The sequence below is a fragment of the Psammomys obesus genome, unplaced genomic scaffold (assembly GCF_907164565.1).
Source record: "Psammomys obesus unplaced genomic scaffold, mPsaObe1.curated_primary_1811, whole genome shotgun sequence".
Classification (NCBI taxonomy): Eukaryota; Metazoa; Chordata; class Mammalia; order Rodentia; family Muridae; genus Psammomys; species Psammomys obesus.
In genome coordinates, this window is record NW_026587032.1 from 2,394,574 (window position 1) to 2,410,051 (window position 15,478).

Consider the following 15,478-nt stretch of genomic DNA (forward strand, 5'->3'; position numbering starts at 1 on the left):
TTTTGTCTGCTGGTGTTCTGGCCGGGTGACACAACGTGAGTCAGATCCAATGTTGAGCAGGGTTTGCTCATCATCAGCGGACTCTGAGCACATCTTTTTGCTGGTGAAAGACCCCCGCCTCACCCTAAGTTAAACATAGCTAAACACCATTTTGTGAGACACCACTGTGTTGAAAAACTCTATAGGCTAGGTGGGGAACTGGAAAATTACTGAGAAACCCAGCTGTGTCATATCTGCGGTCAGGCTGCCCCAGTCGAGCTAAAAACAGTTTGTGTTAATCACCCTCATGAGATATCTGTAAGATTGTTCCAGTTAAGATAGGAGTCCTAAGGAAAACAACAGGTGGCGGGCCAAGTTAAGGGGGTCATCATGACCGTCTCGACCACCCAGTTCCTGGAATCCTGGTGTCCCTGCCAAACTCTGACTCAAATTGTGGTCTCATTTAAATGTACCAATCAGCTCCCTGTAACCATGCTTCTCGCTTCTGTACCCGCGCTTCTGCTCTAAAACCCTATAAAAGGCCCAGCTTTGCACCCAGAGGGCGCGCAAGTCCTCCGAGTGACTTTGTCGCCCCGGGTACCCGTGTATCAAAATAAACCTCTTGCGGCTTGCATCCGAAGGCTGGTTTCGCTGCTCCTTGGGAAGCGGGGTCTCCCTGTCTAGAGAGGCTCACCGGGAGTCTTTCAATGGGACTCTCTGACTAGAGTCTCTAGCTCAGGGTGGCAACTCCCCATCAAAGACTCGAGACCTGCAGTCCAAACGATGCTTTGGCTACAGCCCCAGATGAGTTAAATTCCAAAGCTGTTCTCTGAATGTGCTGGATCACCTCTACACTTAACCAGGTACACACGGACACACACCCACACACAATCACTGTTATCATCTAATAGTTGTGATAACACAATGAATTTTATTTGGATAACATTTATATGTTTGGCAATGTGTGTTAATCTTCATATGGATTTTGCCAACCCTTGACTAACACGTTGAAAAAAAATCTTACAAACCTATTTCATTGAAGAGTTTAGTGGTCAAGACTGTTTAGAAATGTTTGTTCTTAAAACAAGAAGATCACCTGGAAGAGCGGCCAGAGTTCATGAGAGAGGGTGTATTTCTGTTCCAGTCCTAGTTTCTATTAGTCCCTTTCAGCAGAAAAGGCTTTAATTTCGTTTTGTCTTGTTGAGCAGGGCTGCTGGTAATCCAGACTGGTCTCACACTCCTCATGTAGCCAAGGACGACCTTGAATTCCTGATCCTCCTGGGATTACAGGTGTGCCCAAACACACCCCACTCATCTTACACATCTGTTCTTTGCCAAGTGCCTTGGAAACCTTCTTAGAACGCAGTTATTAGAACCTTGTGGTTTTCTTCTTTGTTCTTTGAGACTGTTGATTTTTTCCCACATCTGAACCTGAAAACAAAACAACCACTGAAGAAAATTAAACACTTAGTATTCCTCTTCTTAAAACTCCAAACTGACATCAGGAAACATTACCCCACTCAACCAATGAAAAGCGTGTGAACTCTAATAAGAAAAAACAAAAACAAACAAACAAAAAACTCCACTGTGTTTGATGATTTAGAGCTACTTTCTTGATTAAACACAATGCCCGCAATCTAAGCTCTTCAGTTTCCCTCAGGAAAGGATAGAGGGGTGGCAGAAAGTTTACGGCAATATGAGTGGACAGTGAAGAATTGTAATGATTAGTTAAACTCATTTCGTTTTCGTGTTTGTTTGTTTGTTTGTTTGTTTGGGACAGGGTTTCTTTGTGTAGCCCTGGCTTTCCTGGAGCTCACTCTGTAGCCAGGCTGGCCTTGAACTCAGAGCTTCGCTTGCCTCTGCCTCCTAAGTAGTGGAACTAAAGACGTGCATGACCACTGCCTAGCGAATAGATGAACTCTTCTTCTTCTTTTTAGCTTTAATTTTTTTTTTAATTTTTTTCTTCACAATTTATTCATTATATATCCCCATCAAGACCCCCTCCCTCAACTCCTCCCAGTCCTACCCTCCCTCCATCTTCCCCCATCCCTTTCCCCTAGTCCACTGAAGGGGGGGGTTGCCAGTATTGCCATCTGCCCATGAAAGACCCCTGTCTCACCCTAAGTTAAACATAGCTAATGCCATTTTGTGAGACACCACTGTTTTGTAAAGGCTAAATGGAAAACTGGAAAATTACTAAGAAACCCCCAGCTGTGTCACCCACTTGGGATATCTGTGGTCAGGCTGCCCCAGTCAAACTAAAAACAGTTTGTGTTAATCACCCTCATGGATATCTGTGAGACTGTCCCAGCTGAGATAGGGAAAAATAAAACAACAGGTGGCGGGCCACGTCAAGGGGTCATCATAACCATTTTGACCACCCAGTTCCCGAAATCTTGGTGTCCCTGCCAAACTTTGACGCAAACCGTGGTCTCATGTAAATGTACCAATCAGCCCCCTGTAACCATGCTTCTCGCTTCTGTACCCGCGCTTCTGCTCTAAAACCCTATAAAAAGCCCAGCTTTCCACCCAGGGGGCGCGCAAGTCCTCCGAGTGACTTTGTCGCCCCAGGTACCCGTGTATCCAATAAAGCCTCTTGCTGTTTGCATCCGAACGCCTGGACTCGTTGATCCTTGGGCAGGGGTCTCTCAGACAAAAGATACCCTCCGGGGGTTTTTCACCCATAGCTTGTTAGATCTCATCAGGACTGCCTGGATCCTCTTTCCATGGCCTGGTAAGGCCACATCACCAGGGGTGAGTGACCAAAGAGCAGTCAACTGAGTTCATGCTAGAGGCAGCCCCTGCTCCCCTCACTCAGAGATCCACATGGAGACTGAGCTGCCAATTGGCCACATCTGAGCAAAGGGTCTATATCCTCTCCATGCATGATCCTTGGTTGGTACATCAGTCTCTGCAGGAGCCCCTGGGCTCAGATCTTTTAGTTTTGTTGGTCTCCTTGTGGGTCTACTGTCCCCTCCATGTCGCTCTATTCCCACCCCTCTCTTCCTCCATAAGACTCCCTGCCCTCTGTCCAAAGTATGGCCCTGAGTCTCAGCATCTGCTTCGATCCCCTGATGGGTGAATCCTCTCAGAGGACCCTGTATAGTAGACTCCCATCCTGTTTCCTCTCTTCTACTGCTTCTGGTGTCTATCCTGTTTGCCATTCTGAATGAGATTTAAGCATCCTCCCTAGGGTCCTCCTTAGTGTTTAGCTTCTTTAGGTCTGTAGATGGCTATCCTATATTATCGGCTAATATCCGCTTATTAGTGAGTTTAGATGAACTCTTATTAAACGCAGGCACCTGTAAAATTCTGTGACAGAGCAGTGTCTAAACATACAGACTTAGCTTTATTATGGTGAGCCACGGCTAACACTTTATCTTACAGAACCCATAGACAGCCATGTGAAATATTTCCATGTACTAAGTGGGAAAACTGAGGGTTGAGGAAAACTTAATTTCCCCAACTTTATGCTGTAAATTTGAAACCTGAAGCCAGGCAGATGCAGTTCAGAATCTTACTTTCTCTCATGCCAAGCTGTGCTGTCACAGAAGGGTGTCTGGTCTTTGCGTCTGGTTCCTGGCACAGAGCTCCTACCTCCCTCGTGGTTCCCTGGGTGATAGGGGGCAATGTGTTGTTTCTGGTTCTCTGAGGGGACACTTAGCTAACCCCAGCATGGGGACTGCTTGCCAGAAGGAAGAAGCCTCGGTTTAGAAGCACAGAGCTTTTTAGTTTTGCTGTCTCAACCTCTGCAGAGCAGAGCAGGGTGGGGGTAGCCTTAAAGGACCAGTCAAGCCCACAGGATGGAGAGTCTGCTAACAGTAGGGTTTGTGGGGGGGGGAATCTTCTGGATCATTGATGCCTCCTTGTCAGGAGAGTAGAGCGCCCCAACCCACAGAGCAGACACCCCACACTCAGGGTCCTTCCAGCACACACCTGTCTGTATCCCCAGTAAGGCAGTGCTGACGGAAAGGGAAGTATTTCCCTAAGGTCTGTGAGGCTTTCCAGCAAATGGTCAAACACAAAGGCGGGAGCCCTGTGGACCCCAGACATCTTTAGCCGAGTGAGGCTGAAGTGAGAGTAGCCTGTGGCCGGCACCTGCAGTTTGAGAAAGGTGTGCTATCGGGCCCTCACACCTGTGGGGTCTGATGATACCTGTAGAGTCAGTATTCAGCTGTAGGATGCCCAGAAGGTCTCAGAAAGATAAAAACACATAAATATCACAGTCCTAAAGACAGTCTAGTCTTTAAAATTTGTGTGCATGTGTGTGTGTGGTGTGTGTATGTAGCTGCATGATGGGTGTTGTCCTCCATTGCTCTTCACCTGAGTTTTTAAGTTGTTTTTTTCACCTTAGATTTTGAGGCGGTGTCTCTCTCTCTGAACCTGGAGCTCACCGATTTGACCAGACTGGCAGGCCAGCAAGTCCTAGGGTCAGCCCTGCCCCTGCCTTTCTGGTCCTGTGATAACAGACATAATGCTGGTTCTTACATGGATGCAAGGTTGTTTATTTTTCCGTAAGCCCAAATAAACTCTTTCTGTGCCAGCTGCCCTTGGTCATGGCATTTAGCCACAGCAACAGAGGATAACGTGTGGAGATTAATTCTCTCCTTCCACTCCGTGGGTTCAAGGAGTAGAACTCACATGCTGGGGCTTGGTGGCAAGCACCCTCGTCCATCGAGCACGTTACTGGCTCCTGTATGTCTTTAAACATATACATGAAGAGTTTGTTTAACGCATATGTTGCCTACTTAGATTCCACCTTCCGCCTACTTAGGAAAAAGTAAAATTTCCTCTCCTTTGCTGGAGAGCCCTCTTCCCTCCAGATCGCAGGAAGCTGGTATATCAGCCCATGTCTACATTTGTGCTGCACACATTTTCCCCTGCTTTATTGACATCTTTGATTTTGTTACTGCTTTTGTTGGTCGGTTGGTTGGTTTGGAGCTGGTTTTCGCTATGCAGGATGACCTAAAACTCTTGATCTCATTGCTCAGTTCACATTTTAAAAAAAAGTTCTCGTAGATGCATGATTTTGTATTTTTTGTTCCTAAATACTCTTTTCTTTCTAGAGTTTATCTTGATGTTTTAAGAAGAATTCAGCTTTTTGTCTTTATTCAAAAATATATAGCTGAAAATTCTTTTTTAAATTTTTAAAAACTTATTTATTTTATTAATCAGTTTCTTCTTCACTTTGTATCCCAGCTGTAGCCCCCTCCCTCGCCCCCTCCCAATTCCACTCTCTCTCCCTCATCTCCTCCCATGCCCCTCCCCCAGTCCACTGATAAGGGAGGTCCTAATTCCCTTCCAGCTGATCCTAGTCTATCAAGTCTCATCAAGATTGGCTGCATTGTCTTCTTCTGTGGCCTGGTAAGGCTGCACCCCACTCAGGTGCAAAGAGCACCTGATCAAAGAGCAGACCGCTGAGTTCATGTCAGAGACAGTCCCTGTTCCCCTTACTAGGGAACCCACTTGGACACTGAGCTGCCACAGGCTACATCTGTGAAGGGGTTCTAGTTTATCTCCATGCATGGTCTTTGGTTGGCATATCAGTCTCACAAAAGACCCCTGTGCCCGAATTTTTTTTCTCTCCTTGTGAAGCTCCTGTCCCCTCCAGATCCTTCTATCTCTTCCTTCTTTCATAAGATTCCCTGCACTCTTCCCAAAGTTTGGCTATGAGTCTCAGCCTCTGCTTTGATACCCTGCAGGATAGAGTCTTTCAGAGGCCCTCTGTGGTAGGCTCCTATCCTATTCCCTATTTTCTTCCTTTTCTGATGTCCATCCCATTTGCTTTTCTGAATGAGGATTGAACATCTTGCCCAGGGTCCTCCTTCTTGCTTAGCTTCTTTTGATGTACAGATTTTAGTATGATTAGACTATATTATATGTCTACTATCCACTTATATGTGTGTATATACCATGTGTGTCTTTCTGCTTCTGGGATACCTCACTCAGGATGATCTCTTCCAGTTCCCACCATTTCTAGCTGAATATTCTAACAGCTATTTACAGGATAACTGAATTTGCCCACTGATTATTTTTACATATGTATGCATGCATGTATATATGGATGATTGGAATTTGAGGGGGTTCATTATGTGACTCAGGATGGTCTTGAACTCCTGGACTCATGTGACCTCCCACCTTTCCATGTGCCCTGACCTTCACAATGGATTTTAAGTTGGTAAGTGACTTGTTTTTTTAAACCATGTTCTGAATTCTCTTATTTTCTCGGGCTTCATCCTGAAGCTCCATCCTGCTCCATGGGTTTCTGTTTCTACGCCGTTGCCCTGCCACTTTAGATAGCCTTGCTCAACAGTAGTCTCAACAGTACCCCTCTGCTGATCTCTCAACACTCTTCAGACCCACGTTAGACACTGTGTTTACTCTTCCAGTCATTCTTACTTTCTTCCAGTCACTTTGCTCCTTACCCTCTCACTTTCTGCATCTGCTCCAAGTTCTCTGGTAGAGTCACTCCAAAACTTTCAGGGAAAAAAAGCGTGATGATTCCAATCAGGACAGTGAGACTGCCCATGAGGATGTAGGGCAGGAGTCTGTTATAAGCACCTGTGAAGCACCGAACAGGAGAACATCGATCAGCTGCGAGCGTGCTCCTGGACTCACGTTGCCAAGGTGCAGACAGGCCATGGGAGCAGATTTAAGCAAACCTCTTCTAGAGGAAGGAAAGTCAGCAAGATACCTTGGGTTATTGCGGAGGGATGCCACAGCCTGCTCCCCTAAAATTATTTACCCCCTGGTTGTACATTAGTGTAGAAAGATTATTAATTAATAATTAATGTTGATTCATATTATTAGTAATGCAGCAGTTACTCTTTAACTGGCTGTTTACCCAAATAACCACACAGAGAGACTCGGATTTATTTAATTAGCCTAGAGCTTATAATACTGAGCAATAATTACTCCATTCTAAACCTCCAAGCTAGCATATCTTCCTCCCATTCTACAAAAGGAGAGGACCAGGAAGCACGAGGAGAAGTGAATCAGACCTAGGAAATGATTAAAAAGCAAATATAACAAGGGAAATCCGAATGGGAGGGAAGCTATACTAGCTTGGGGGTTTAGGATGGAGTAATTAGTGCTAAGGATTGTTCTCTAGGTTAATGAAACAAACCTTAGTTCTCTCTGTGTGGTTATTTGGGTAAATAGCTGGTTAAAGAGTTACTGCTGCATTATTAATAATATGAGTCAATATTAATTATTAATAATCCTTCTGCACATTAGCGCACTCTTAGGTTCTAAGCTATTGCCAACTGTGCATGACATGTTTCTTGGCTACAAGTCTTCACTATCAAATCTTCCTTTGGGTGGAGGTAACTTGACATGGGTGGCGAGAGGACTTAGCTAGGTAGCAGAGGATGACTTTGAACATCTGGTTTTCTTGCCCTTACCTCTGTGACTCCATCCATGGTTTAAGCAATGCTGGGGCTCAAGCCCAAGGCTTTGTGCTTGCTTAGTAGGCAAGACCATACTGACTGAGCACATGCTGGGCCCTAGCCTGCTCCTCTTTATGGGGCTACTGAGAGAGAAGAACAAGAACCCTCATTGTTCTGCTTCTCTGCACACAGAGAGGATAGAAAAACAATACACCCATGTATGTAATACTTTTTTTTTTTCCCCGTTAAGGAAAACACTGCTCTTGGGGCTTCTCTGTGGCCTTGTGTTGCTAAAAGGAACAGCTTCTTAGACTCAGGGCTCTTTTTTGGGATCTGCTTCTCGTGAACCAGTGGTCCAGCCCTGGGTCGTCTAAGTGTGGCTGAGAAGTCTAAGGAGACATGGCTTCCTCCTATACAGCCTGCTGTCACGGTGTGCTCAGGGCCGTTGTGCTCAGAGCAGCTGTGGAGGGTGTGTTAGAATTAGGAAAATGTGTTTCTTTCTCTGTGTGGACTTAGAGTGTACCTTTTCCAAGAATTCATCTCTGAGGTATGCACACTTGCATGTAAGCACACATGTGTGTTTGAACTAGTAGGTAACCAACATATAAGGAAGAAAAATAAGGAGGTGTGTTCATTCCAGTCAAGTGCTAATGAAGCCCAGGCTCAGACACTGAACAACATCCCACTAAAGCCCCTTTGCATATTACTTAAGCCTGGTAAATTTGATTCTACAAAAACTAAAAATTTCTGCCTTGCCAAAAAACAAAAAACAAAAAACAAAAAAACAAAAAACAAACATAAAGTGAAATGTAAATGATTATTTAGAAAATATTTATAAAATGTGTAGAGAAGGCTAACAGCTAACTTCCTTGCACTATAAAGAACTCATATATATGTGTGTGTGTGTACACACACACACACACACACACACATACACACACACACATACATCCCAAAGAAAATTTGAGCCTAGCCACTGAACCACTAAGGAGGACTCAGCAGCACCCCTGAGCCCCGTTCATCCTTGCACTGTGTCTGTCTCCCTGCTCTCACAGCCCTTCCAAAGTCAGGTTCCAGCAAGAACAAGAAATCCTAATTCATGTCCACTAGTTAGAACCTCTGCTCTTTCCACCCCTTCCAGTTCACACCAAGGATGCTATCCACAGAGGAATTCAGGCCTAAAGAGCTGGTTCAGTGGTTAAGAGCTCTTGGTGCTCTCGCCAAGGGTCCAAGTTCCATTCACAGCACCCACATGGTGGCTGATACCTTCTACAACTTCAGATATTCTCTTCTGACCTCCCTGGACACCAGGTACAAAAGTGCTACACTCACATTCAGATAAAATAGTGTTATAAAAAAATACAAAACTTGTTAAATCTAATGAGAGAGAGAGAATCCAACAGAGACACAGGAGAAGACCCAAGGAGTCATTGAGAATGATTACGAAAAGAAACCAGTGAGGGCTTTAAAAAGAAGTGTGCCTGCATTGGGGCTGAGCAGCCAGAGCATGGAGAGGGATTCAGCTGTAGTATGATCAGCACAGGACCCAAACCAACTCCTCACATGAAGGGACTGCCCAAAGGAGGTCATACATACAACGCACATACACCCACATGCAAAATACACACAGAATTAAAAAAATAATAATTTAAAGACGGAACAAGAAGCATCTCACCCAGGTAAGCGAAGTAGGGAGCAATGATGCTGCCCACCCGAGAGGCCATGGAGGCGATGCCCACGGCCATGTTCCTGACCAGGGTTGGGTAGAGCTCTGCGGTGAAGACGTACAGCATGGAGAAGGCAGAGGTGACCCCAAATTTTCCCAGCATCACCAGGCCAATGGACACGAAGCTATAATCTGGAAAAGAGGCTCGTTTCAAACAGGGCCCTCCTAGAATCAACACCTAATTATTTTATTATCCTTACTGCTGTCAAACGGTAGTTCACACACAAAGCACTGCCAGACAAGATGGTTGAAGATGGAAGGTCATGGGTGGCCTTGGACTTTTCATTACTTTTAGTTTTGGATTGTTAATGCATCCTGTGACCCCCGTACGTGTTGTTACAAGTGTTTCATAGTGAGTTGTTAGATGTTAAACACAGTTAAATCTGATTTGTAAAGAGAGGGGGCCAGTCATTTCCTTCCTGATTTATTATTAAGAAATATGGTTCTATTTCGGCTCAGTGGCGCATGCTTTAAAAAAAAATCTTTTTCTTTTCTTTTTTTTTTTTTTTTTTTGGTGTGATGTGCTCGTGTATATACTGTTTGCATGTTTTTGCCTGTGTGTAGCCATGCAAGGCTAGAACCACAGGCGAACCATCGTGCCGGCCCAGCGTTTACGTGGGTTGGGGGATCTGCACTCCGCTCCTCATGCACTTTAACCACTGAGCCATCCCCCCAGCTCCTGGTGCATGCTAACGATCCCAGCTATTAATACGTGACTGACAGAGGCAGGGAAGTTACAGATGCAAGGCTAGCCTAGGCTATGTAATGAGTTCAAGGTCAGGCTGGGTCACTTAGCAAGACCTTGCTTCTACATAAAAATAAAGGGTTGGGGATATGGCTCCATGGTAGGGAGGTCTTGGCTCGTGCAAGACCCTGGGTTTAAGCCTTAGTACTGCAGAGGTTAAAAAGTTAAAGACAAATAGAAACAGTGTTATCTGTATGTTACAATGTATTCATAATATATCAAACTTGTAGTTTAACAATAGGAGAAAGTCAGACACAATAGGAAAAGGAAATGTGTGCCCCTTTGTGTTCTTTTTAGCTTTGGAGTTTTTTGTTATTGTTTAGTCTTTCTGCACCATCCCCACATTTATTAGTTCCTGGTTTCTGTCTATGGGCAAGTGTGTGTCAGAGCACGTGTGTGGGGTCAGTCCTCTCCTTTCAGGTTCCAAAGAGGGAAGCTGGGGTCTTAGGCTTGGTGAAAAGCACCTTTACCCACTGTTTGCACTGCCTTGCTGTTTTTGTTTTGAGACAGTGGCTTACACAGCTGAGGCTGGCTTTGAACTGGTCTTCGTGCCTCCACCTCCCAGGCGCTGAGGTTATAGGGATGGGCCACCATACCCTGCTGAGACAGTTGTTGGGAACACAGGACATGTCATAGTCAGCCTTCTTCTGCCTATCTGACTGATGACGGTCGGGGGTCATCGGTACAGGGGGGTAGTGACCTGTGCCGATGCTCTAGGCCATTAATGCAGCCAGCTTTTCTGGGATGCTGTTCGCCTGGGCTGACTTCTTACCTTCAGGCACAACTTGGATCAAGAGAAGCACACCTCCTCCCCAGAGCAGCACCCCGGCTATGATATATCTCCGAGGCAGGGTTCGAAGGAGCAGCCAGGCTGTGAAATAAGCTGGAACTTCAATCAGGCCAGAGAGGAAGCAGTTCAGGTAGACATCTCCATGTAAGTTAGGAACATTGAGAGACAGAGCAAAGTAACCCACTGAAGTTAGCATCCTGAAAGAAAGACAAATGATCCAATCACAAAAAGATGGCCACGGCCACGAGTTGGTCTAGGTCCTGTGTCCTCTAGGTGAGCACTAGCTATGTGGGACTATTTGAATGGAACTACATTAAAGTGAGATTACAAGTTCAGTTTCTCAGTTGGAACGGCACTTCATGTGCTTAGTAGCTGCATAAGTCTGGAGGCTACTGTGATGGACAAATGGATCCCAAACATTTCTGTCTCTCAGAAAGTGCTGTGGAACAATGGCGTTCTGAACAAACCACTAGTCAACAGTGCGGACATCTGAGCATGACTGGAGAACACTCATCTCTGAAGGAGGCTTTCAGAGACACGGTGGGTCTCTGGCTACTAGACCAGGGACACAGGACTAATCCAGAACAAACAAACAAACAAGCCAGCTCATGAAAAAGGAAACGTTATTGCTGTGGTGATTCGGTGATGCTCACGTGCCTGTGTAAGAGCAGCATGGATGGGGCTAGGGGTCGGTGATGACTGGCTCCCTAGTGCCATTGATTGGAATACATTGCATGAGGGATGTGTGCAGACAGCTAAGAAGAAGACAGCTGACAGAGGGTATGGGCCAGGATATTCCACACTGATATTTCTCTAATTGTAAAACAGCGTGGTTTTAAAATAGCGTCTGCCAGTTCTGGTACTCAGTCTCTCTGTGGGGTGTGTGTGTGTGTGTGTGTGTGTGTGTGTGTGTGTGTGTGTTGTTATTTATGGGGTAGTTATTATTGTTATTATTTTTGTCCTTATTTCTTTGAAGATTTGTTACTAATCTAGTTAATAAGCTCAGGTCATTACTTTTGTGTCTTAAACTCATGTGGAGACAGGTGACATGAACTCCACTGTTCAGTTCCGGGAGGCCGGTGGGGAGACTTAACACTTCTGCCTTGGTCCCCAGGGGCATCTGCAGCCTCAAGCCCATCACCTTCCACATGGTGGGGTCCCCATACTGCAGACTTACTGTTACCTGTAACTGTCCCCGTATTTAGTCCCACCAATCAATTGACCTGAGACATGACTACAGAGCTCAGAGCTCCATGGTTCTCCTTTAGCTGTGGGGGAGCCTAGGCTTTGTCGCTCTCCTCTGAGCTAGAGGAGATCAGCTGCCCCCTTGGGTGCCCCGTGAATGCACACCCCGCGCACCCTTTGCTTACCACAGCGTCACAGACATCACCGTTATCGTGGCAATGTTCCAAGTCTTGAACAGGTCCAGAATGAAGACCTTCTGTTGCTTCAAGGAGTTCAGCTCCTGCAGCTAAAACAACATAAATAAAACACGAGGAAGAGGCAGGTAGGAAGGACCGATGGGAAAAACATGGGCACACAGCTCTTTTTTAAAAATTTAATTTAGCCGGGCACGGCGGTGCACACCTTGAAATCCCAGCACTTGAGAAGGCAGAAGCAGGCGGATCTCTGTGAGTTCAAGGCCAGCCTGGTCTACAAAGAGAGTTCCAGGACAGCCAGGGCTACACAGAGAAGCCCTGTCAATTCCCTGGGGACCTCAGCATCTCCTTCCTGTGTGACCATTTTCCTTCAGATCAACTCCTCTTGCCTCCTTCAGCTAGTGTGGGAGCCATGTCTTAGCCTTCTTGTCTCCTCTAAGAGCCAGCACATGACAGACACCCCAAAGTCCTCACCCTTACAATGTGCAGCAAAACCCATGGTATATCAGCTTTCCTCATGGTCACCTCCACTCAAGAAGGGGAGCCTTGTGCCTGTGCCCTCAACTACTGAGGCCTTGGACATGCCAGACACACCCACTGAAGACAAGTACCGCTTCCCTAGCAGGTTTTGGTGTAATTCGGGATACAATGGGAACTGAGGATTGACCAACCCTCAGACACACTTTTTCCAGGTACGGTGGGTAGCTTAAAAACCATCCGTACGTACCCTTGTAATGGTTAGGCACACATGCCAACCCAAAGTTGGGAACTTGCAAAAAGAAAAGATAGCCCGTTCAACAGATGGTGCGGCAAACTGGATAGCCACCTGTGCAGAGGGAAATCACATTCCTATCTTCCACCTATTCAAAAATCAACTCAAAATGGATCAAAGGTCTTAGTTAAAAACCCCAAACGCTAAAACTTCCAGAAGAGAACATAAGGAATACTCGTCAAGACATTGGGGTTAGGAAGACTTTTCAAGAGTCTCTCCATCACAGGAAAAGCCCAAGTACCAGCAGCTAGGACAACAAAAAATTAAGTTTCCACACAGCAAAGGAAACATTTACAGAGCAACAGCTCAGTGAATGGGAGAAGTTCTTTGTCAGCAGATATACAGAATTCACAAAGAATCACACCAGTTAATTACTAAGAGGCTAAAACTGCCAACCAACAACTGGGCATATGAATTGGATGGACAGAGAGAAATAAAGAAAAGAAAGGAAAGAAAGTAAGAGAAAGAAAGAAAGAATGAGGAAGAAAGAAAAAAGAAAGAAAGGCAAATGTCTAACATTGTTCCTAATTTATAAATAGTCCTTTAGGTAGATTTTTTTTCAGAAAGAGAGATGTTACTCAGGCTGGCCCTAAGTGCCTGGGCTTAGGAAGCAAGCCCTCCGGCTTTCACCTCCTGAGAAGGGTGGACGACAGGACGCACCGGGCCTCCCAAGGTTTACTCCTGACACAGCCGTCATGACCGCAGCCCAGTGCCTAGCGCATCGCCTGGTGCACTGCGGGAACCTAACAGAGCATTCCATTAAGTTCCATAAAAGAAAGGCCGCAGAGCTGATCGCAAAAGGGACGCCTACACACACTCACTCACCTCCCGAGGATCGAATATCACTGCTGGCGCCACAATGCTGTTCATCTTTGCAGCTTTCTGGATGATGTGCTCTGCCTCATCGAATCTCCTCTGGGAAATCAGCCACCGGGGAGATTCTGGAATAAACCTAGAATTCATTTGCAGTGGTTTGTAATTTTTCATAGCCATAGGATTTGGTGTTAGCAAATACATATAGCAAAATGTTAATCAGCACATAAACTATATTTCTAAGATACAGTGTGACATTTCAATCAATTTATATCAAATCTCCAGGCGAGCTTGTAATGAGTTTGCAGGTTGAGTCAACCTAGGTGGGAAGGCACAGCCTAATGTGGCCTGAATAAAAAGAGAAGGGGAGCTGAGCACCAGCCATCATCGCTCTCCGCTTCCTGCCATGGCTTCCTCGAAGTGATGGACTGTACCCCTAAACTCTGAGCCAGGGCAAACCCTTCCTACTTGAGGTGGTTTTGTCAGGACTTTTGAGACAGCAACAGGGAAACTAACTACCACAGAGGTTCTCTTGGGCACAGAGTTGTGTGGAGCCCGGCCTGCCGTTTCTTATTGACCCTCATCCTGAGTTCCAGAGGAAACTTCCAGATAAATCAGCACAATATCTATCTCTTACAAAGCTGTCTTCCAAGGGCCAGTAGGTCAAGAGCCCTGGCTGCTTCTGCAGAAGACCTGGGTTCAATTCCTCGCACCCACATGGTGGCTAACAGGTGTCTGTAATTCCAGCTCCAAGGGATCCGAGGCCCTCTAATGGCTGTCCCACACACTGCATGAACATGGTACACAGACACATGCAGACAAAACACCCACATACATAAAATTTAAGAAAAATTAAGTTATCTTTCAAACTCCAGTAAAATAAGAAATAAAGCAAAACAAGTCAGAAAAGATATTTTTTCCCCCTGAATACAAACTCCACTTGAATCTTCATACACACTTTACTCTAAAATATTTCTGCTGGTAAAAACCACAGCAGCCTGGGAGGTAAAAGCAAGTAGAGCTTGGAGGAGGCCAGCTGAGCCAAGGGGACACTTGTCAGCTCCCGTGGCTGCATGACAGCTGCAGAAAAGATGAAGGTCTTTCTAAGTCCATTTCCCGGGCAGGTGTCACAGGCCAACCCAGAGGGCTAAACTTCGAATTCCACAAGCTGACCAAAACCACCTTTATTAGCCTAGTCATGTAATTAGGGTTATTTCTAGAAGAGTGGATTTTGGTAAAACAAAATAAAACCAAGATGAATTAGAGACAGAGGAAATGAATAACAGCCAGGAATCTCCTTTTGTCTTGTTTAAATAAGAAAAAGTAAAGAAGGGAAATTCTGAAGAGGGGGCTGTGGCTAGAACTTTATTTTTATTTTTTTTAAAATCTGGTCTCTTCCCAAAGCCTCCAGTTATCCCATGGTAAGACTTAGCAGCGAATCTCCAAACTTTGATATTCCTACAACTGCCATTGGAAAACTAGGTTGGGGAACCATTTGAGGGCGTTCAGCTCGGTGACATACCACTCGCTTTCCCAGAATGTGCGGGGCCCTAGGTTCACTCTCCCTCTTAGAAAGAATGCTCCCATTTGGCAAGCTACCATAGGAGAAAAAAAACACCTCCTTTACAGCTTATTTGGGGAGTTGGGAATATAACTCAGGGTATGCTTGCCTAGCATGCAAAGTTCAGGGCTCATCCCCAACATTGCATAAGCCCCGTGTGCTGGCAAACACAAGGAGAAGAAGTACAAGGCCATCCTTAGCTCATATTGAGGAGTCCAGGGCAGGCCAAGAATAACGGGAGACTGCCGAAAAACAATTATCTTTTTTTTCCAGGACAACACACACACACACACACACACACACACACACACACACACACACACAC

At 45.6% G+C, this 15,478-nt stretch overlaps 1 protein-coding gene across 2 annotated transcripts in view; it reads right to left on the reverse strand.

The window, feature by feature from the left end:
* Positions 1-890: 890 nt before the first annotated feature.
* Positions 891-15,478, reverse strand: part of Slc22a4 (solute carrier family 22 member 4) — a 45,731-nt gene continuing 31,143 nt past the window's right edge. Inside the window, exons 5-10 of one of the 2 annotated variants that reach the window (XM_055602903.1) lie at positions 13,605-13,731; positions 11,999-12,093; positions 10,611-10,825; positions 9,043-9,225; positions 6,405-6,540; positions 891-1,410 (exon numbers count right to left, since the gene is read on the reverse strand). In XM_055602903.1, the coding sequence (XP_055458878.1) occupies positions 1,335-1,410; positions 6,405-6,540; positions 9,043-9,225; positions 10,611-10,825; positions 11,999-12,093; positions 13,605-13,731 (832 nt within the window). In that variant the 3' untranslated portion in view covers positions 891-1,334. Of the gene's footprint in view, positions 1,411-6,404; positions 6,541-9,042; positions 9,226-10,610; positions 10,826-11,998; positions 12,100-13,604; positions 13,732-15,478 lie in introns of both variants that reach the window. The other variant, XM_055602902.1, reaches the window with a different exon arrangement.